Source organism: Cydia pomonella, chromosome 10 (assembly GCF_033807575.1).
Source record: "Cydia pomonella isolate Wapato2018A chromosome 10, ilCydPomo1, whole genome shotgun sequence".
Classification (NCBI taxonomy): Eukaryota; Metazoa; Arthropoda; class Insecta; order Lepidoptera; family Tortricidae; genus Cydia; species Cydia pomonella.
In genome coordinates this window covers 928940-951569 of record NC_084712.1, presented here as the reverse complement: position 1 = coordinate 951569, position 22630 = coordinate 928940, and the positions used below count along the sequence as shown (strand labels likewise).

Below are 22630 nucleotides of genomic sequence, written 5' to 3'. Positions count from 1 at the left end.
AACAAGAGCAGAGGCTAACTGTACATCTACGTATGGTTTATATCTTTGACATTACTTTTACGGCTGATTTTTAGTCTGTTGTCAATTATTCTTTTTCGTCAAATTTTGATAAGACTTTGGGCTTGTGCACAAATCACGCGAGGTTTTTTCGGCTACTTTTTGACCCCCTTGGTGATAGGTACTTGGTGAGGTTCTTGGCTACCCCTCCCTCCCCACATAACCTCACGTGTATTTTTTGAAACTTTTTCATTCAACCTAATTTTAAGATAAATAGTATTATATAGTAAATCTTGTTTATTTTTTCTATTATCCTTATGAACGTGATGATATTTTCGTAAAATAGACTCGCTATTTTGAAGTGCGAAAAGGAAAGATTTATGTTTAACGAAAATTTATATTTAGTTTCGTTCACTGTAGAAAACACGTGAGGTCTCCTTATTTTGTACAGTACCCCTAGTGTCAATTTATTCGATGGCGTAACGTAACGTACGCGTTTGCGTTAAATCTCATTTTGTATGGTATTTTGAGTTTCCAAAACGTTCCGCTTGCCGCGCTATTTCTAAATCCTATACTAAATGAGACTTACGTGACGTGACGTACGCAAACACTAGGGGCTCAGAACAGGAAACTCTATCGATTCACTAAATGATATATTAAAACCCCTAAACCGACGAGCGTGTATTATGAAAGTGGAGGAAGCGTAAGAGGTATGTTAGGATCGTAGCAAGTGGAAATCCGTATTCTCTGCCTACCCCTCCGAGAAATAGGCGTGATTATATGTATGTATGTAGTTCTAGTTATAAGGGAAATGTGGAAAAGACCGGTGCCTATAGAAAATTTCTTGCAGGAAAGACCGGATATGGCAAGAACTGTCATATGCGTGTGTATGCCTACGTACGTCGCTCAGAAAAGGAAGGAAAAGAGGAAGGAGGAGATCAAAAAGAAAGTGCTTTCGTTGTACTGCTTTTGTGAATTTCTCATTATTAAGTTTAACACGAAGCGGTGGTGGCCGAGTGGATATGGCGTCCGACTTTCAATCCGGAGGTCGCGGGTTCAAATCCTGGCTCGTACCAATGAGTTTTTCGGAACTTATGTACGAAATATCATTTGATATTTACCACTAGCTTTTCGGTGAAGGAAAACATCGTGAGGAAACCTGCAATACATCTGCGAAGAAATTCAAAGGTGTATGTGAAGTCCCCAATCCGCATTGGGCTAGCGTGGGGGCTATAGCCAGAGCCCTCTCGCACATGAGAGGAGGCCTGTGCCCAGCAGTGGGACGTATATAGGCTGAATTATTATTATTATTATTATTAAGTTTAACATCTGTAATAATTCAATGTTTTTTTAAAGCAATAATAAGTGCATCATTAAATTGTTGTTATTATAACATGATATTTGAATAAAGAATATATTAACTATGAATTTGTAATGAATATCAGAATACACTGCTTTTTGGGTTAAATCAATGCACATGAATGCGTAAACTCTATACACCAACATTATTACATACACATGGTGAATATAGTAATACTGCAACATACCACGGCAAGCAAGGAAGGATATTGCTGCCCATCGTCCGTGAAATTGACACGGCTGTATTAAGCGATATATTAAATATCCAATACACGGCGCGGGATATTGACCTGTTTAGATATGTAGCTAAATTTATGTAGATATACTGCTTTATGGATCTGTATATTATACATTGGTTAAGTCCCTCGAGAATTCCATATTGTGACGACTTTTTGGAAACTAAAAATTGCAGGTATGGAAGGTTGAGGTAAGGAATTCAATCTTCATTGGCAGAACTGTTGCTATAAATAATAGTTCCAAATCTCTTCAGAGTAGCGCTAGAGTAGCTAAGAACCTAGGCGTTATTAACGCTGTAAGGTGGCTGTGACATAAACGGGCAGACAGACAGACATGACGAATCCATAAGGGTTCCGTTTTTTGCCATTTGGCTACGGAACCCTAAAAAAGAGGCAATAATATAGAGAGTAAGAATCAGAATAGAATTAGAAGACACTAAGTAGTTTAAGAAATTGTTGTAACATCACTCCGTATTGTTCATAAAATCATTTACAGTATAAAAACAGCGATCAGTGAGCCAATATCTCAGATTTGTAGTAAATTCCTTATCCTTGAGTACTTTTATTTGTACTGGTAATTTATTGTATATTACAATACTCGCATTGTAAGCGGTTTCCTTCTGTAAATGTCAGTCATGCGGCGCGGTTGATTTAGAATATTTTTATACTGATGTCTAGGTTTACGTGAACAATATATATCAAAACGTTTAACATAGTATCTTGGAAACCGTTTAACAAAATTAACAAAATTCTGAATCTGAAACATTTTTTTGTAATTTAAATGCTCTTTCCACATGAGGTACCCCATAGGATGAGACCATAGTTAAGAATAGATGCCGCTTCACACAGACTGACGTAGTTTTCTTAGGGCGAAAATGAAACGTTCCGGTTTTTTACACACTGAACTAATATGTTCTCTCCAGTTTAGTGAGGAGTCAATATTTAAACCTAAAATTTTTATGATACTACTCTTCTGCAAGGGAATGTTGTCAATATTAATATTAGTTTGTGGCGGCGTTGTTCTGGAAGAATGAAATTGCATATATTGCGTTCTACTCATAATTGATTAGAAGATTATTATCAAGTATCCAATCATTCATGTCTGTCAAGGCTTCGTTAATATCTGACTCATATGTAAGTTGGTTTTGACTCCTGACTACGATGGTTGTATCATCTGCAAAAAGTATGGTTTTAGGCTTTGTGGCTTTAGGAAAATCATTGATAAAGATTAAAAATAAAAGTGGCGCTAAGTTACTTCCTTGAGGTACTCCTGAAACAACTGTATATACGTAAAGGAGATCTGTATACTAATTTATGCAAATTATTTTCAACCTCAACAAATTTTGATATTTCAGTTCATTGCTGTCTGTTAGTTAAATAAGATCTAAGCCAGTCATTTGTTTGACCTCTAATTCCGTAACTGTAATTTATTAAGCAGTTTTGATCTACAAGATCAAATGCTTTTGTCATATCAAGGAATATACAATATTACTTAAATTGCTTAATAACTAATACCTAAGTACATACCTAACTTATCAATCTAATCATTTATTTCAGGTCAAAATAAGCCCATAGGTAGGTATAGTTGATTTGTAATTATATTATTCAAAATATAAATTATTTTATATTTTGAATAATGTTACATATTAACTTTATTCAGTCTAAAAAAATCCTTAGGTAAATCAAAAATAGAAATTCAATTTAAAATCAATCTAAAAAGGTCAAAATAAAATATTATAAATTAATAAAAAAAATGATTTATTTTTAAATTTTATTTAATATATTTGACTAGCATTTTATGAAAGCGTTGGTGGCCTAGCGGTAAGAGCGTGCAATTTTCAATCTGGAGGTCGCGGTTCAAACATCGGCTCGTACCAATGAGTTTTCGAAACTTATGTACAAAATATCATTTGATATTTACCAGCCGCTTTTCGGTCAAGGAAAACATCGCGAGGAAATCGGTCTAATCCCAATATTTAAGGTCTAGTTACCCTCTGGGTTGGAAGTTCAGATGGCAGTCACTTTCGTAAAAACTAGTGCCAGCTCCAATTCTTAAGATTACATGCCAAGCAGACCCCATGTTTTAATGAGCTTTGGCAAAAAGCCGGGATACCGCGAGGACGATAATGATATTTGACTAGCGTTTTAATATTTACAATCCAGTGACATTAAATGGGAATAATATTGTATTTTATTTCATTTGATAATATCCAATTTTTATTTTTTGGTATTTTTAGTGGTGAATGAGTGAATAAGAATTTACGATATTCCTTTCATCTCGTTCGGCTTCGAGAAAATGACCATAGGTAACCTTCTTTTTATGATTTAGTAGCACACCAAGCAGATGAATCGCCTGAGGGTTGTGTTGCGTACTCGGCCTTTAAGATGGGAGTACATTCGTTCTTTTCTTGTAAGCTTGAAGGATGTATTGGCCCGAAAATACCGCAGGCGACAGTTCATTCCACAGTTTAGCTGTGTGAGGCAGGAAGTTTCTGGAGACAGAGTTGAGGACTGCCAAATGTCAATCATCTAAGCAGGGGCAGGCCACGGGAGCCATGACCTGGGGCGGCAGGCTGCATCATTACTTAATCGGGCCGCGAATATAATTGGCCCGGAGCCTCAAATATTTAAATACGCCTCTGCATCTAAAGGGTAACTTAAACATTTCATCAATTTTTCGGTTTCGCAGTTGTTTTTCTTGGTCTCCATCCGGGATAAGGGGTGGTGGTTGAAGTGGTTGTGACCTTCTCAGGACAAATGCCGAGGTACATAATGTGGGCCATACGGAAAATGCCATCCCAGAACTTGAACTGGTGTCCTCTGTTGTAGAGCACGAAGTCCTTGCCTCTGTTGTAGAGTTTGTTCATGATTATGCTGGTCCTCGTCGCCGGAGGACGCCAGAAGTTGTACCAGGGCTGGATATGAGAAAATAATATTACAATATTGTTCTTAACAAGCTTTTAGAAGGTACAAATCTAAAGCGAAGGACGCATATCACAAGAAATTTCGTACATTGACTCGCCTGTTGCTATCTCCATCGCATACAATAATATTGTTATCCAGCTCTCACAGTGTCATTGACCGTAGTCATCAGGGGCGGGACAGCATTATAATTACGTGTGGACGATAGAGATAAGAACAGGTCAATGCACGTAATTCTTTGTACAATGCGTACTTTTTGTAATGCACACTTGTAGTTTTTATATTGCATCGTTACATTTTATTTAAGGTCAAAATCTATGAAGAAACAAGATTTAAAGGGGCAGACTTCACCCAAAACTTACTAGGTTAAAGTTAGCGCGATAGAAAAAATCACAAAAACATGTCTAATGTCCAATTAATTAGGTGGGTCAAAATTCTTTTCGTCTTGTTTCTGATCACTCTGTCACACTTGTATTGGTGTATTCTATCAAATAAATAAAAAATGTCGAGTGCTATTACATGTATTATAACTGTAGATTATATTTTACTTGAGAAAAATTAAAAACTAAAAATCATCCATAGAAAAAGCTACACACCGTCACGATTTAAGGGGATAAAAACAAAGCAACTAAAATAATTTTGACCGAGTTAACTATAATCCTAGAATAAAGTTTCAGAGTAATTGAAGAACATTTATGATGAACACACAAATAAAGCCCTTACCGGGATTCGACCCCAGGACGTCCAACTTTGTAGGCAGGCTAACTATCGACTAGGCTAGCAGTCAAACTTTATACTCACTAAGTTAGTTAAAGTATAAACGTCATAATTAATGGTATTACATATTAATACATTTAAAATCTTGTATACATACTTCTTTCCTCGGCATTAGCCACCATGGGAATATTCCATTAGAGACCTGGAAAAGGGAATGCTAAAAATAAATACCACGGAAAGTGCCTTCTTTACTCCCCGCTGGGTAAAGCTAGGATCTTAGCATTTAGACAGGAGTTTAAGAGCTAACCTCTCTGCCGAAAACCTTGCCCAATTGTGCATACTTTTGTATGGACTGACGTTTATCTGACATGGCTATTTGTATGTTATGTGCCCCCGCGCAAAACAAAAAAAAAATCGGCCATCTGTTTTTACAGAATATGACAGACATGGCGTCTCCAGTCTAAATGCTCTAAGTAAGTAAATATTCTTTATTGCACCAACAATTATACATTTTACATACATGTAAAACTACAACTAAATTTTAAAGGATAATAGAACAGGCGGTCTTATCGCTAAAAAGCGATCTATTCCAGACAATCTAAGCTAGGATCACACGTCGTAAATTTTTCCCGTATACCGTATATGGGATTTTGTCGAATACTGTACGGACAGCAAAATTTGTATCGCAACTTACAAATTCGTTCACTGCGGCTAGACGATTTTCACGCATAAACGCCGTGTGAACGATTTTGTATGGTGGGTAGACGACGATATATGTAGTACCTATGTATTATAAAATAAAATTAAAAAACTTACGTTTACTAAATACGCAATCATAAACACGATCAAAAGCATTTTCATTTTGTCACAGTAAACTATAAGACTAGTCAAACTTTTAACTAAGTATGTTGAATGTTCAAATTCAGTCGGTTCCTTCACTCCAAGTCTATTGCGATAATGTCACTTGTGTTTTCCACGTGGCCTACACATATTCATTACTTATAAAACGACTGTATATTCGTATAATATAAGTATAATTGTATAATTTTAGTATACAATTTCAAACAAATAAATGTGAATCTAGATACACACAAGACAACTAGTCAAGCTCTCTCGCACGAATGAGATTCAACCACAAGCCGTTGCTATTTATTTGGAAATTCAAACAAAACAATTATGTAACAAAACTTCGAAATGTAAACGTTTTTCTAATAGAAGAATGGTTTTTGTTTTCGATAACAAGGAGGAAAATGATATTCGACGAATGTTAGAGAAAACGCGTAATAAATGTTTGTAAACAACTTCTACCCGAATAAATACGAGTATGCCTGTAAAAGCGGAATTAAAAACCAGACAACTGCGAGTCAGACTCACCCACCGAGGGTTCCATGCAATTTAACTTTTTTTTACAAATATATAGTTAATATACAGGATGATTCATGAGACGTGAGCAGGACTAAGCCTACACAATCAGTAAATGTTAATGAACCGTTCATCATCATATTTAAGTAAAACAATCTCGCTTTATTTCTGTTATTTAACTTTTTGGGAAGTACAAATTTGATAATCTACAATCATGGACACCCTACAACACTTAATTAAGAAAGATAAAACCTCTTTAACCGTTATGACAGCAGTTTGATTATGAAGAAAACAAAATGTCACACTTGAGTGAGATACGATTTTTCAAAAGTAACCAGACATTCAATTTGTCACTTGTTATGGATAATACAAATAGGGTGACCATACATGGCGTAAATAAATTAAAACATTTTTTATTGAACAGTAAAAAATAAAAGAACTTTAATCTCACAAATACTGGTACGAAACAGTTGCTTATAACTTACTGAATGCTCAAGCTTGATCCTGCTCACGTCTCCTGAATCACCCTGTATATAGTTTTGAAGTTTTGAAGCGGTGGTGGCCGAGTGGATATGACGTCCGACTTGCAATCCGGAGGTCGCGGGTTCAAATCCTGGCTCGTACCAATGAGTTTTTCGGAACTTATGTACGAAATATCATTTGATATTTACCACTAGCTTTTCGGTGAAGGAAAACATCGTGAGGAAACCTGCATGCATCTGCGAAGAAATTCAAAGGTGAATGTGAAGTCCCCAATACGCATTGGGCTAGGCGTGGGGACTATAGCCCGAGCCCTCTCGCGCATGAGAGGAGGCCTGTGCCCAGCAGTGGGACGTATATAGGCTGAATTATTATATATATTATATTATATATATAGTTTTGATATTTTTCCCTGTATTTGTAGTGTAAGAAGATATTATTTGCCAAATTTCATAGTTTTAGGTCAACGGGAAGTACCCTATGAATATTGATTTCCTTGAGTGTCAAAATGTAAATTTTTGCGGCATAAATGGCCGTTTTTTTTTTTTCAAGTTAACTTAGACGTTTAGTTTTTGCACAACTTGAAGGGACTGTAGACTTGAGTAAATGGTTTTAATTTCAAATTGATACCTCCACGCGTTCCCGCGATAAAGGGTCTTGACAGACAGACAGACGGTCGGACAACAAAGTGATCCTAACAGGGTTCCGTTTTTTTCTTTTGAGTTACGGAACCCTAAAAATTACATTTTTGATTTGTTATTGATATCGTCGGGGATAGTGCAATACCGCGTAACTAGCACTAGTAAATACTGCGTATCTACTCTACACCCATATTGCAAAACCGCGTAGCTTTGGTAGATACTGCGTATCTACTATCTACACGTCACCCAACTTTACAGGGAGAGCTTAAAACGCTTTATCTTTATTAGTTTGGAAGATATTATTCATTTTTCTACACAGAACATATTTTCGTTAACATATTATGTTACTTTTTCGCCATCCTGAGTTCCACTGGGAAATGATGTCGAAATGAGATGAAATTGACATTCATTTGTAAATTCAAATCGTCCACAAGTTGTGTAAAATAAATCGTCAGACACCGGAATATTTGTGGCGCGTCTAGAATTGTTATAATAGCTTTTTATTAATCGACATCCGATATACACACAAGGTGTACCTAACAAAAATAGTGGGGATCCGTGTTGATTAGGATAAAATAAAAGAAAAAATAATTTGACCCGAATAATATTTCGCCTTTATATGGAGGATTTGTTGACCTGGACAACACAAAGTCGCGTCAAAAAAGTTTTTCTCCTACTTTTACCTTTTTCCTAATAAGAACCGAATGCCCTTAAGATGATGTCAATACTGAATGCCCTTGAGGATTCGGGATTTTGGCCCCGCCTACTTGCTCCCAGCGCTATTCATAAGTGAGCGGCGAGAAGCTTAACTACTTGCATTCGGCTAGCAATCTCGATCAGACATCCAATACGCCTTCCGGTAGATGGCGTTAAACTACTGTAGGCTTCCCATAGAGCGAAGAATTAAATAGTCAGGACATCGTTAAAAGAAAGTTAGTTTTTATTTGGTTCCCGTAATTAAAACTTTTGAACAGATTTAATGATTTTTGGGTATAAAATATAAGGAGTAACATTTATTGAATAAAATATTGTGTAAGCAGTTATATGTGTTAAAAATTGATGAATACAATGAATTAAAATAAAAAGTAATTCTTATTCACTTATTTTATTTTTATATGCAAATTATTTTATTTTCAACATACAGCTGAAATCTATAGTATAGTATCGCAGCCCTGTATGCTCTAAATTTATCAAAATTCCTACCGGTTGGAATATAGTAATGTAGAACGTCTTGGTGAACGGTCTGCAATGAAATTAGACATATAATGAATTAAAAAAATCTATATTCAACCTTTTATTAGTTTTTGGCCTATTTGCTGAATATGTTTGATATTTGATACTATTTACAACACAACACAAAACGGCGTGGCTCCGTTAAATCGTCTAATCTTGTGTCGGATTCGGCAGTTTGCCCCGGAACCTCCGAAACACGACACCCTTCGGTCAGAAGTCGGCGCACTCCATATTCCCGTGTTGTAGCAGTCGCGGCACGCGCACCACAAAAGAGTTGAAATGCACGTAGTGGCGAGATCGAAGCTGGAACACCCTCAGCGTATAACCGGTCTTCTGGTGTACATACTCTACGACTTCAGTAGCCGTAGCTATTAGATCAGCATCGAGTTAAGTGTTATTTCACTGGTCATTTGCTTTGGTAGCCCCACCAGTAGGCTCTTTGATAAACGGTTCCCGTATTTGTATATTCCGCGTTAACCTGGGGTCGACTACTTCCGGCAACATACAGTCCATGTAGAACTTGACTAATTTTTCCTTCATTTTGTTCTCCCAAAATGCATCGTCCTTGGTTATACGTTCCGTTTTTAGGGCCTCGTTGTCGCTTGACCAAACAGCAAACAAACATTGACTTTTTTGTGTCACGTGCAACTGTCCTTGCACTTGGAAATACCAGTTGTGGTTTTTATTGATGTCCCAAGAACCATCCTTTTTAATGGTCCAAAAATTTACTTTTTTTTTCTTTACAGCTTCTTCGAGCCCTAATCTGTTTGCGGTTATTGGGCACTTCAGTTCCACAATGGTGTCTCCTGAGACACCATCGGGCGAGGCTCCTAGAAACGGCAGCTCTTGGTCAATAAATAGACCACATGGCTTAATATTTAGACATTCTTGTTGAGCCAGCTGCCTGCTTGCTCTTTGTTCATTAATGAGTCCATGTTTAATAGATGCAACATGTTCCAAATTTGTACCATATATTATCTTCTTGACCATGTTGGCACATTTTGAGCGTTGCTTTCTTTTTATCACGAGGCCGAAATTCGACGCAGTGAGTAACGACCTTCGCAGCTCTATCCACTCACTGCAATCTCTTTGCAGGATAGTTTTCTTTTGAATTTGGTCTCTTTCGCTATCAGTTTTTTTTAAAGAACGCATAAACTCTTCCTTCATTTTGTCAAGGATTCCATCTGGCATGTCTGGTTTTTGACACTGATCGCCATAATTTGGGTCTTTTTTGGTGAACAGAAGCGCAGGGTTTCTTTTTAGGATATTTCTTATTTAAGGTCCTTTTCTTTATTCTTCTTTCTTCCAGCAATCTTAACCTCCCCCTCGGGCTATTTTGTACAATATGTTTATATAGCCGCGACACCCCTTTTTTTGTATTGAATGATGCAGCTGCAGCGTTACAACGTGTGGCGTACGATTGTTTCAGGGAAAAGTCTTTTTCCACCAATTAATTTGGCTACTATGCTGTGGTAGCGCTCTACAATGTTGCTATCAACATCATGAATAAGACTTTGAGAGGGTCCAGACAAATTATGCGTCAGAAGACATATTCTTTGCCATAACGAGCTTGTGAACGCAGCCTAAGCTGCCGATCGCCTTCACTGCTGCGCATTTTCGCGGTTATAGCCCAGGGCTTTAACCGTGTCAATCGAAGTTTTCTCTGTCACTCTAATTACGTCCTAGTAAGAGTAAAAGAGAAAGATCCCCGCAATTTGCGAATTTCGGTTTTCGCGGTAGGCCCCCTGGTATCACCAGGCTAGGGGTCACGGCGTTGCGATAAAGCTGGTCCGCACCTGACGCTCGATCGTCCCAAAAACGACGAGAAAGAACCGCCCCACGAGGATGGGGGTCTCCGTAGCAGAAATGCGGACGAGACCCCTCACACCCTTGCGAAAGGGTGTCGAATGAGCTACAAGCAGGGCGCACCTTAGTTGACTCCAGCTGGCTGCCGAGGCAGACGCATGTCACATTTATTCAAAACGGGGGCAAATCATGAACAAGGTTTGCGGACATTGATTTTCTCCTTATTTATATGAATTCATTGGTCATGTCATGACCAAAATTGACAACTGATGATCTTAAAGACCGCTTAGCATCTTAAATTTCCAAAATATTTGTTCAATCGCGTCTAAAGTGAAATAGATGTTTTTGAATCGATACCATTGACATAAATATCTAAGGAAGGGCCTTACGGGCACTAAGAATGGTGCTAGTTCAGTGGTGTCACTCACCAATTTGAGCCAATCGTGCAGTCTAACGCAACCAGTTGCGACCAATCGCGCGCGTGAAGCGAACTCATCAACCAATCGCGTTGTGGCGTTAGACTGCACGATTGGCTCGAATTCGTGAGTGACATCGCTGTACTGGCCTCATTCTTTTTGCCGGTAAAGCCCGTCCGCTGCGCGGGTCATTTTGAGGCAGTCTACTATTATTAGGTACTTACCAATATTTATATTTTATGAGACATTTGCCTTTATTAACTACCGACCGTTTTGAAAAATAGGTTAGGTTAGAGTCCTGATTAGGAGGGAAATTCTAACTTACATTGTGACATTTAAATGATCCCACGTGTCTGCCGAAATACACGTGGCGAGGACAAATAGGAATGATTCATATGAATACATCTATTCCCCGTGCCCGGCGGGGAAAAATGAGAATACACCCAACCAGCATTCCAATTTCAAGGATTCTAAAATGCAGAAAAGCGAAATGCATTTTAAAAGCTACTTGTTATTTAAAATACACCCCTGAATTAACAGCATTACAATGTATGAAGCTGTTAAAAATGAAAAAACGCCTGAGACGACAGACGCGCATATTTTTCACGGCAAACGAATTGCAAAACGTGTTTTGGTTAAAACAAGGGGGAATGGGCATGAATATGAAAACACGACGACGCTTAGCCACGGTGTTTACATTCGGGTGGCCAGGCTGCGGAACTATCTGGGACAGTACAATACAATACAATACAAATATTCTTTATTGCTCACCAATATGAAAAGTACATAATGACATAATTTGTAATTAAACACACAATTTAGACTATGGTAGACAACGGGCGACGTTATCGCTAAAGAGCGATCTCTTCCAGACAACCTTAGGGTAGTGGAGACAAGGTAAAAAAACAAGTAATGTGAGTAGGTGATGCAGTGAGTGATAGAAGTTGAGAGATAATAATAGCAAATTATACACATACATAAATAAATATCATATATAACACATTTACGGAATACATATCATCATCATCATCATATCAGCCCTTTATCGCCCACTGCTGAGCATAGGCCAAGCTGAGCATAACAACTTAATGATTCACACTTGGTATAATTATGTATGTATTAATATATGTATGTTTATTTGTATTAAGTATATGTGTAAGTTTATCTATATATAGTTTATATTCATATATAGTCTCGGTTACAAATTCATTTACTTTAAAAGACACTGCACATTAAGTAGGTGCAGTGTCTTTTAAAGTAAATCTTTCTGGTTTAACCCATTGGTTGACTGGTAGAGAATGCCTTAAGGCATTAAGTCCGCTATTGTACCTTCATGTATTGTGCCATAAAGATTAAATAAATAAATAAATAGGCCTCTCTTCCAGTACGCCACTTGCCCCGGTCCTATAGTCTGTATCTTTAGGTATTAAAAAAAGGTAAACAAAATCTACCCTCAAATGGCTCCTTAAGGCAGTTGAGGGTAGATGAAAACATTACATGATCAAATAATGTAGGTTTAAAGTCAGGTTGTTCAGTGACAGATCCAGGCGGTTTTGTATTTGGTTGGTTAACCAATAAATATTAAAACTACCCGAAAATGTACAAATTGTTTGTTTACCTTTTTTTAAATACCTAAAGATACAGACTATAAGCTAATCTCATCCAATACATATAACACATATAAATTAACATATGAAACACATAAAAAATAACAATTTTAAGGGAAACAGGAACAAAACATAAAATTATATTACGGAAGTGCAGGAGGGGTAGCCAATATGACAACTGCGCATCGACAAATGCCAAACTAAAAGATAAAATGTATCTGGCTGGCAGATGGTGAAGTCAAGTGACTATTTATATACATTATTGAATACATTACACATTAATGAAGTTTTGATTGGCATTTTCTATCAACGATTGTCATCTTGGCTAGGCCCCCAGTCAGCGTAGCCAAGATGCCAATGGTTAACGCTCCGTAGCGAACGAAACGCAACTGTCACTGTCGCACTAATATGGAAGAGTGATAAAGAGAGATGACTACGCTACGCTTCGGAGCGTTAATGGTTGGCATGTTGGCTACGCGGGCAGGATAGTCCTGTTTTGACCTACGGCCGGATTCGAACTTTAATATTAGGTCTATATACGATATTGATCGGATATGTCAGTGTCAAAAGTGAGGTTTTTGTCAGAACAATTTATTGATACAATTATTATTGTTCTTAAAAAACATTGAATTATTGTAGAGGGCTCTCGCGCATGAGAGGAGGCCTGTGTCCAGCAGTGGGACGTATATAGGCTGAATTTTACCAGTGCAATCAGTCAACGCAGGGCAGCCTGTGGCGAGCTGTTGGGGAGTAGCGACCTCACGTACCCGAGTGCTCCTGGGGAGTTCTGTTAGCCGCAAGGAGGGTGGGTGGGACAGGATTCTCTGCCTCTGGCTTGCCTTAGCCGGCCGCCCAGAGTGGAGTCGTTAGAGCTATAAGCTCCAGGGGTGGAAGTGAAAAATTGCATAAGACGCGAGTTGGCACAGCACACAGTTGGCTGGGTAGAAAGCGGCGTACACCTCTCGACACCCCTGAGCCGCTCACACCGGTGTTGCCCTTGAGCCATCCTAGATGTCGCTTTTTGTGGGGGCCCATCTTGTGGGGGTGAGTCACCGTCAGCCGGAAATAAAATTGAATACCGTTTTATTAGGCAGGCGTCCGGTTTTTTATCCCATAGCCCAGTATTTACAATACAATACAAATATACTTTATTGCACACCTCAATACAGAAACAGTACAAATAATACAACACATAAAGAAGAGGTAAACAACAGGCGGTCTTATCGCTAAAAAGCGATCTCTTCCAGACAACCTTTAGGTAGCGGAATTAAAAAAAAAAATTTAGTCCATCGCTTTCACCCAATAGCTCAGTCCATTTTAGATTCCATCAACTCTCAAATAGTCCTTACACCCTGGCGGGTGCTGCCTCTGCGTGCGTCCCATGACGCGGGCAAGGGCAACATCCGCTAGGTGTACCCCTTACATTTCATTAAAGTGTCAAAAGGGTCTCTACGTGTTGGCTTCGGCTCCGCGCACGCCTTCCAAAGGTCCGGAACACCATTGTTCCGTGATGGGAAAGACATACAGCATTACAGTCGAGACCAAAGCACTGTACAATTCAGATTATATAATAGGATTACATACTAGGAAAAACAGATCACAATCAACTTTCGTCCATCACCTCGCAATACCGCAGACACATCTGATACACAGCCGTCCATCGACTTGCAAACATATCACAATCTGGTGCCCATGACAGAAGGGAGTTCAGCAGCCTTAGAGCCCGTACAGCAGGCGAATTTTTATGTGCTACAGTGCGTGTAATTGGGACGGCCAAAAACTTGTGACTTCGCGGTCGCAGGAGATTTTTGGGCACAAATGGCATAGCGAGTCTAACAGTTCGTCCTACCAGTTCAGGACAGTCTGTCTCGCCACGTAAAACCCCACATGCTGTCACCAGGAGATTGTAATTGCGTCTGACTGCAAGAGAATTAAAACCTAATGATCCTTTCAAGTACTTGGTCGGATATAAGAATGGATAGTAAGTATACAACTTCTTATACAAGAACCTAAGAAATGTTTTTTGCACTTTTTCTACGAGAAGGGCGTATGTGATTTCAGCTGGGTTATTATTATTATGTTCTTTATTTTTCATTCATATTAGGCTAGGATTTTATAATATTGATGTAAAAGTAAAATACAAAAACTTATACAAAAATAATACAAAATACATATAAAGATATTATAAAAAACCTAACCTAGGGTGCCACCAGCAGCGGGGCAGGGCTCAACCTGCCGGTGGTCAGGGCCGCAGAGAGAGAGAGGAACCATTGTATTATACGCGCCGTGTCCAAGATCACCGCCTTCTGCATCTGACCCTTGATCCAACCACCTAGCGAGAGTGTTGTCTCAAGGTGTTGGTCGAGACTCTTCGCTATGAGACCGTTCGCTGAAACGACTATCGGGACAATGATCGTCGAATCAACATCCCACATGGCGGTTATCTCGTGAGCCAAGTATTATTATTATTATATTGTAGAGATGTCAAACTTGCTAATAAGAATTTCACAATAAGATCGTCGAATTTTCTGGAATAAAATGTAAATGCAAAAAAAAATTAATTACATTGATGATTGAATCAATTTCATAATTATTGACACAATAATAAATTATTAATTGTTTTCAGTCACACTCAATCCCACGGTGCTTCATCATTCATGTAGTCTTGTGTGCTACAATAGGCGTTAAAAATAAGCTTACGTTTTACATAATATTTAAATTTACAATTCAGTGATGTTATTTGGAAACCTATTATAAAATCTTACACCCACGAATGATTTTTTAATGTCATGGAGCCGAGTGAAGGACACTGCGAGCTAATGCTTATTTCTAGTATTAATGAATGAATGAATGAATGAATGAATGAATGAAATCGTTTATTTCGGACATAATTATCCATAGTTTTGCTTAACTATAATGAATAATTTATAGTCTAATAATTTACTTAATATAAATAAAATCTACATTAAAATAATTAATTAAATAACTTAAATTAAATTAAATTAAATTAAATCAAATCAAATTAAATCAAATTAAAACAAATCAAATCAAATTAAATTAAAACAAATCAAATTAAATTAAATTAAATTAAATGAAATTAAAATTATTATTTGGTCTCACATGCATGGACATCCAGTGGGTGATCATAGGACTGTCCATCTTCTCGGCGACCACCTTTAATAGAGTGTTAGGGCTGCCCTGCACGCGCGCCCACAGGGACGCCACGCGCTTGCGCAGCACGGCGTGGAAGCCGTCCGTGCCGCTGTCGGCGAACATGCCCGACGCGCTGCAGCGCCAGGGCAGCCCCAGCAGTCCTCGAAAGGCATTGTTGTATTGGACCCGCAGAGCACTAAACGTCCTATTGGTGTAATCACTCCATAGGCTACACGTGTACAGCGTCTGACAGTAAGATTTAAACAAAGTTACCTTAACTTCGCGTGTACAGCGTGCAAACCTGCGTGAGAGCATATTACCCCTGACCGATAGTGCTCTGCGTTCCCTTTCTAGGTCGACGTCGTCTTTTAGGGTATCCGTGACCCAGTGACCCAAATATTTAAAACTAGTAACTTGTTTAATAATTAATATTATGTATGTCACAGTCTCTATGGTGATTAATGTAATGACATTAAATTTGGAGATGTAAAAGGTCCCCAATGTCAGGTGTAAAGTCTCTCCAAGCGTCAAAATGAAATTATATAAATTAAACAGGGTCAAGACTATTAAACTAACAGGCTTATAAGCTAATGCTACGGCATACATAACTAGTATGTATGCAATAAGTATATTACCTATGCAATATCACAGAGACTCCACAGTAAAAACATACATTAAGTTTGGAGATGCAAAAGGTCTCCACGGTCTGAGACAGATAATAATACCTATTATTAAGATTTGGATTTATAAAATAAAAAGTGTATGGTATACATACATACAAAACATTGTATGAAACACATTTCCGCCAAGAGACGCCTGATTCTATTAATTACTATATAGGCTCGTTGAACCCTACTTTTTCAAATTTGTATGGCGAGTGTCTTAGAAAAAAATACGTAAACCGACGTAGCAAAGTTTTCCCGACTGATTTCTAAATTAGGCCCAGTTGTCCATTCATGAGCAAAATTGAGAGCAAACATTTTGCGACGAGTAAGTATTTCATTTCTCATTGACAAGATAAATGCATATGTAATAAAATGAGACAAATGAAGCAATATCATCGCCGCACTGGGCCATTAGTCGATAAAAGCTCGATCAATCTGTGGACACAATGCCGTATTTAGAGGTCTGGAGGCCTCGGACAATAAAGGAGTGGAGGCCCCCTGGCCCCAAATTTTTTCCAAATAAAATGGTAAATTTACCGAATTCTCTATTGTGGGGGGCCCCTCTTTTGTGGAGGCCCGGGGCAGTAGCCCCGGTTGCCCTTCCCTAAATCCGGCCCTGTGTGGACACTTAATTTTACTTAATATTCGTAAAGCAGTTTGTACTCGACTTAAAACTCATACCAAGCCTAGCAAAGTTGTAATTGTTTACAGAAAACGGCAATGAAAATGTATGTACGTTTTTGGCAAAAAAAAAATATTTTCGTTAAAGATTTTATCGCTGACTGCACTTTTCTTTCCACAGACAACTAATATTCATCGATACAATTCTAACAACCCCAAACACGATTGTTTACGTTGTTTTGTCACAGAGTTCCGATTGCCACCTCCTGTCTCCATCATCAGATCAGCTCCAGGCGGTAATCCGGCCGGATCCGGCACTTTTCAGGAGCTATCGTTTCCGGTAAAAATCACCGGATCCCGGTAAAATAAAAAAAACGCCTAAATACAGCACGCGCTGTGCGTTTTAGATGAAGAGGCGAAGGATGCGAGGTATGAAGTTGAACAGAACAAAACACGAGTGAAAATGGATTTCTTCTTCTTTCATGTGGGTGGCACGATATGACGATTACACAAATACTTAATACCGGCCGGATCCGGTCGGTTTATGGCCAAAATCTGGCCAAAGTTTTCAGCTTAATCGGAAATCGAGAAGTAGGTCAAATTTCGCTTTCATAATTTAGCGTTTAGCGGTCAAGCGTACCCGCTATCATTTGACAAGCTTTATGAATATCCATCGGGTGCCTTTTAATAATAATCGACGCAAAATGGATGCGAATTAACGAGAGCAAGGTAAATGGGAATCGACGTCGGCGACAAAAGGTTAACTAATATGCGCTTTGCCGACGACATTGTCCTATACTCCCACACCGCATCCCAACTCTAACAAATGCTCCAAAAACTTTCCGTGCCAAGCCTTGAAGTCGGACTCACCAGGAATGTTGTGATGATGTCAACCAAGACACAGTTGATGATCAATCGCGCAAAACGTAGTGTAGCGGTAGATGGGCGGGATATGCAGTATGTCAACAAGTATATCTACTTGGGCCAGTTAATATCCTATGACAACAGGCAGTTCAAAGAAATCGATCGCCGTATCGCAAACGCCTGGAAGAGCTTCTGGTCCTTGAAGACGCTAATGAAGGGCAACCTCCCACTCTTTAAAGCGCAAACTTCGTCGACATGTGTATCCTGTCTATCCTCAGCTACGATGCCGAAGTTGAGACTCAAGATTTGCCAAAGAGCAATGGAACGCAGCATACTGAGTGGTCGCAGAGCCAACCGTGTTAGAAACACCGAACTGCGTTCCATAACCGGCTTTGTGGATGAAGGCCGCCAAGCTAGTGGGACTGGGCAGGGCACGTCTGCCGCACTGAAAGAAATGTTTGCATAACTGTAACAAAATTTTGGTTACTGTTTACACAAAAATTGGGACTTGCGAACTATGTGTTATATGTTACAAAACCGTGTTTGGCTATCAGTGTTCAGGTACTGGGTATACACTACAAAATAAGTTTGTAAATTTATGCAAAGTTTATTTTCTTATAACCGTAGTTTAGTTATTTAGTAAAGTTACAAAACCAGTTCGGCTATCTATTTTTTTCAGTGCGAATGGAACCCGATCGATGGACCAAACTAGCCACAGACTGGGTCCCTCAGGATGGATCTCGGGGCGGTGGAAGACTAAAACAGAGATGGCGGGACGACCTTGATACATTTTGTAAAGGATGATGCGAGTATGCATTGGATAGGACCAAAAGGCGAGAAAGAGGGGAGGCCTTTGCCCAGCAGTGGGAAACTCTTACAGGCTAAATAAAAAAAAGAATGAAGGAATAATTCATGTGTTTTAGTTGAATTGCTAATATTATTAAGAATTTATTATTGTGTAACAATTATTGCAAGCCTATTGGGTTCCACTGCTGGGGAATTGGGCCTATTGGAATATTGTGTCTTCTTCCACTTATCCCGGTTTTGAGCTACATCGGCCAGTGTCTTAAAAAGAGTCCAATTTAATTTTGTCAAAGATCAGGGATGGTTTTTTAATCAGAATAAAATGAAATGAAAAACTACGTATTTCAGGCAACTAACTAGTGGCACATAGATACGAGGACCTACCTATATCTAATACCTTAAAACTAACATATAATAATAATAATAATAAACCCGCGGGGGCAGCTTGTGGCGAGCTGACGGTGAGTGGCGACACCGCGGACCCCTATTCCAGAGGGCCCTTTTATTAGGCCCTCGCCTCTGCGCTTGCCTTCACCGGCCGGCCAGAGTGGAGTCGCAAGAGCGGGACCTATGCTCCAGGTTGGAAGTGTAAAATGTCATAACGCCGGCGGCCTGCTGAACGGATTACCGGGATCTGGCTTCCGCAGACTCACCTCTCGACAACCTCACAGCCGCTCCAAAGTGTTGCCCTATTGTCGCACTGTGCGTGCGGCCGTTGTGGGGCCCACTCAATGAGTTGGCGAGTCACCGCCTGTCTTACACAATTCCGAGACTGATTGTCACGGCAGGTGTCCGCTAGTCTCCTCCCATAGCCTATTATCCAGTCCATCCAACTTTCAAATCAATAGCCTTATGACCTTAGATCCCATCGCAGCACAAAAGTGCTGCACTGCAATAGTCTTTGCACCTGGCGGGGACCATCTCCGGATGTATCATATTGTGCGCTCGGAGATGGTATCCGCGACGTGTATCCCTTGCTTGTAGATTAATTTGTCTTAAAGGGCCTCTGCGCTGTTGGCTTCGGCCCCACGTATGCCTCCCAAAGGTCCGGGACCCCATGGTCCCGAGATATGGTAAGACAGACAAATAATAATAATAATAATAATAAATATTATAGGACATTATTACACAAATTGACTAAGTCCCACAGTAAGCTCAATAAGGCTTGTGTTGAGGGTACTTAGACAACGATATATATAATATATAAATATTTATAAATACTTAAATACATAGAAAACACCCATGACTCAGGAACAAATATCCATGCTCATCACACGAATAAATGCCCTTACCAGGATTTGAACCCGGGACCATCGGCTTCATAGGCAGGGTCACTACCCACGAGGCCAGACCGGTCGTCAAAAACCTATATCGGTATATATATTATAAAAATATATTTTGAAACGAAAAACTACAAAACAAATTATGGTTGCGATGCATTACGCAACCTCGCAGTGTCAGCGAGCCGGCCGCGGAACCGCCGAAACTTGACACCCTTCGACCAAACCTTCTTCTTGTTGAAGGTCACTAGAAGGTATCTTGAATAAATAAATGAAATCCGAATAAGATAATACGTTATGCTACGTGTGAAAATCAAATGACGTCGATATAAAAAATAAATCATACCAAACACCAATGTATACCAAAGGAATGTGGTAAAAATCTTTAAAAAATATGTGAAACCTATGGGCACCCTACCCAGTAACCCATAGCCTAACTAGCTGTGCTCTGGTGTTGAATTTTTAATATTAAACTACATTCTATGAATACCACCGCTGCAATTTAAATGCATCATAATATTGAAATGATCTGCGCTGATACCTTGATGTATGTATACCCTTCTGTAGGTAGGTAAATAAATATCAATAAAATAAATAAATATTGTAGGACATTATCACACAAATTGACTAAGTCCCACAGTAAGCTCAATAAGGCTTGTGTTGTGTTGTAGGTACAGTCAGTGTCAAATACTTTGTAGCAGTCAAAGTGGCCAAATAGTTCGGTACACCATACTAAATATATGGTGTACCGAACTATTTGGCCACTTTGGTTGCTACAAAGTATTTGACGCTGACTGTACTTAGACAAGTATTCAAGTAGTTTATTTGCTTTCATGTTGTACATAAGTTCTTATGAAATATAAGTTTCAAACATGAGCCCTGTAAGGGCATGGTAATTGGCTACTTGACTGTTTTTTGTAAATAATGTCAAACGATCTTGATTTTCCTGAGGATCACATGTCTATATGGGACGCATGGCATTTAAGCAACACAAAGATCAGAAATGAGAGTTAAAGTTTGACGCCCGCAGTCGACGATTGAAACGCCTCTAACAAAATGATAAGGTGATGTGACGTCACATCATATAAGTCTGTCCTTCAAGGAAATTGCCATTTTGACCCTGAAATATTGCGTTTATGTGTATAGTTGTCATACAATTTATTTTTCAATAAAATGTAAGGAATCGAATGGTACCATTTTCTTTTCTATTAAAAAAAAAAAGATTTTTTTTTTTGAGATTTCGGAGCCTTGTATTATTTTATAATCTCAATATACTTTAATGGATGACTCATTTTCTATCCATTTAACAAAATTTTGATATAATATTCAACATGTGTCAAGTAGCCAATTCTTATAAGTAACTTAAGCTAACTTAAACTAATGGTTGTTTAACACTAGGTAACAATGTGCAAATGTGATGTAAAACATTGCATCTCCGTGGGTAATAATATTGCAAACTCGGGTCTTTAATTCCCTTATGCCCAATATTTCGCTTACCCCCTTGTTGCACAATGTACTATAATTGCACACCTCAATATGACGACCAGTTTGGCCTAGTGGGTAGCGACTCTGCCTACGAAGCCGATGGTCCCGGGTTCAAATCCTGGTAAGGGCATTTATTCGTATGATGAGCATGGATATTTGTTCCTGAGTCATGGGTGTTTTCTATGTATTTAAGTATTTATAAATATTTCTATATTATATATATCGTTGTCTAAGTATTCAGTTTCAGTTTCAGTTTATTTATTCAAGAACAATTTACATCGTGTTTGAATATTCCTTATACATATATACAATTAATATTAACCTAGTGAGTACACCTATACAATAGAATACCAATAAGAAAAAACAAATAGGCATGCAAAACATAAATAATAACACAAATAATAAATTCTATTATGACATTAAAACATTTCGACAATCAGCCAAAGCAAATTCATAAATCAATTGAAAATAGTAATAAAATAATAAATATTATAATGTCAGTACGATCAATAAAATGTATTCATTAAAAATCACTAATGTCATTTCTCTAACAAATATAATTTTAACTTGTCTCTAAATGTTGCGGAACATTTTAAAACTTTAAAATCTGTAGGCATCTTGTTAAACAATCTGACCGCTTGAACTCTGGCGCTGTGTTCTACAACCTCCAGTCGCGGAGCTACTTTTGATGTCAAGTTCTTAGTCCTAGATGCTTCCCGCGACACCATTTCCGATTCCGTTTCATAACGATTGCGATGCTTGATAACATCTGTTAAGAGAATTAGTATGTAAAGACTAGGTACAGTAAGTATTTTTAGACTCTTGAAGTGTTCTTTACAACTTTCCCATGGAGGAAGCCTAGCTATAGCACGTATTGCATCTTTTTGGGCCACGAAAGCGCGATTTATGTTGTATCTATAGCTGTTGCCCCAAAGTTTTATACTGTAGCGGAGTTTGGATTCTACAAGAGCAAAGTACACCA

At 38.6% G+C, this 22630-nt stretch overlaps 2 protein-coding genes across 3 annotated transcripts in view; both read right to left on the bottom strand.

Moving 5' to 3' along the window:
- Positions 1-3349: 3349 nt before the first annotated feature.
- Positions 3350-22630, bottom strand: part of LOC133521799 (uncharacterized) — a 36686-nt gene continuing 17405 nt past the window's right edge. Inside the window, exons 1-3 of one of the 2 annotated variants that reach the window (XM_061856863.1) lie at positions 6048-7465; positions 5389-5433; positions 3350-4507 (exon numbers count right to left, since the gene is read on the bottom strand). In XM_061856863.1, coding sequence (XP_061712847.1) covers positions 4262-4507; positions 5389-5433; positions 6048-6092 — 336 coding nt within the window. In that variant the 5' untranslated portion in view covers positions 6093-7465 and the 3' untranslated portion in view covers positions 3350-4261. Of the gene's footprint in view, positions 4508-5388; positions 5434-6047; positions 7466-22630 lie in introns of those variants that run through there. The other variant, XM_061856862.1, reaches the window with a different exon arrangement.
- LOC133521704 (uncharacterized) lies at positions 8809-22376 on the bottom strand. Its single transcript, XM_061856770.1, has 3 exons — positions 22284-22376; positions 15897-16175; positions 8809-10153 (listed from the first exon to the last, which is right to left on the bottom strand). The coding sequence occupies exons 1-3, from the start codon at positions 22374-22376 to the stop codon at positions 9347-9349; spliced, it is 1179 nt and encodes a 392-aa protein (XP_061712754.1). The 3' UTR covers positions 8809-9346.

Excerpts from the sequence above, each read along its gene's own strand:
- LOC133521704 (XM_061856770.1), bottom strand. The coding sequence starts at position 22,376 with ATGGTGTCGCGGGAAGCATCTAGGACTAAGAACTTGACATCAAAAGTA. Across the intron at positions 16,176-22,283 it reads ACAGCGCCAGAGTTCAAGCG|ACGCTGTACACGTGTAGCCT; the intron begins GTCAGATTGTTT and ends TCTTACTGTCAG. Across the intron at positions 10,154-15,896 it reads CCCACTGGATGTCCATGCAT|TGTCAAAAACCAGACATGCC; the intron begins GTGAGACCAAAT and ends TATGGCGATCAG.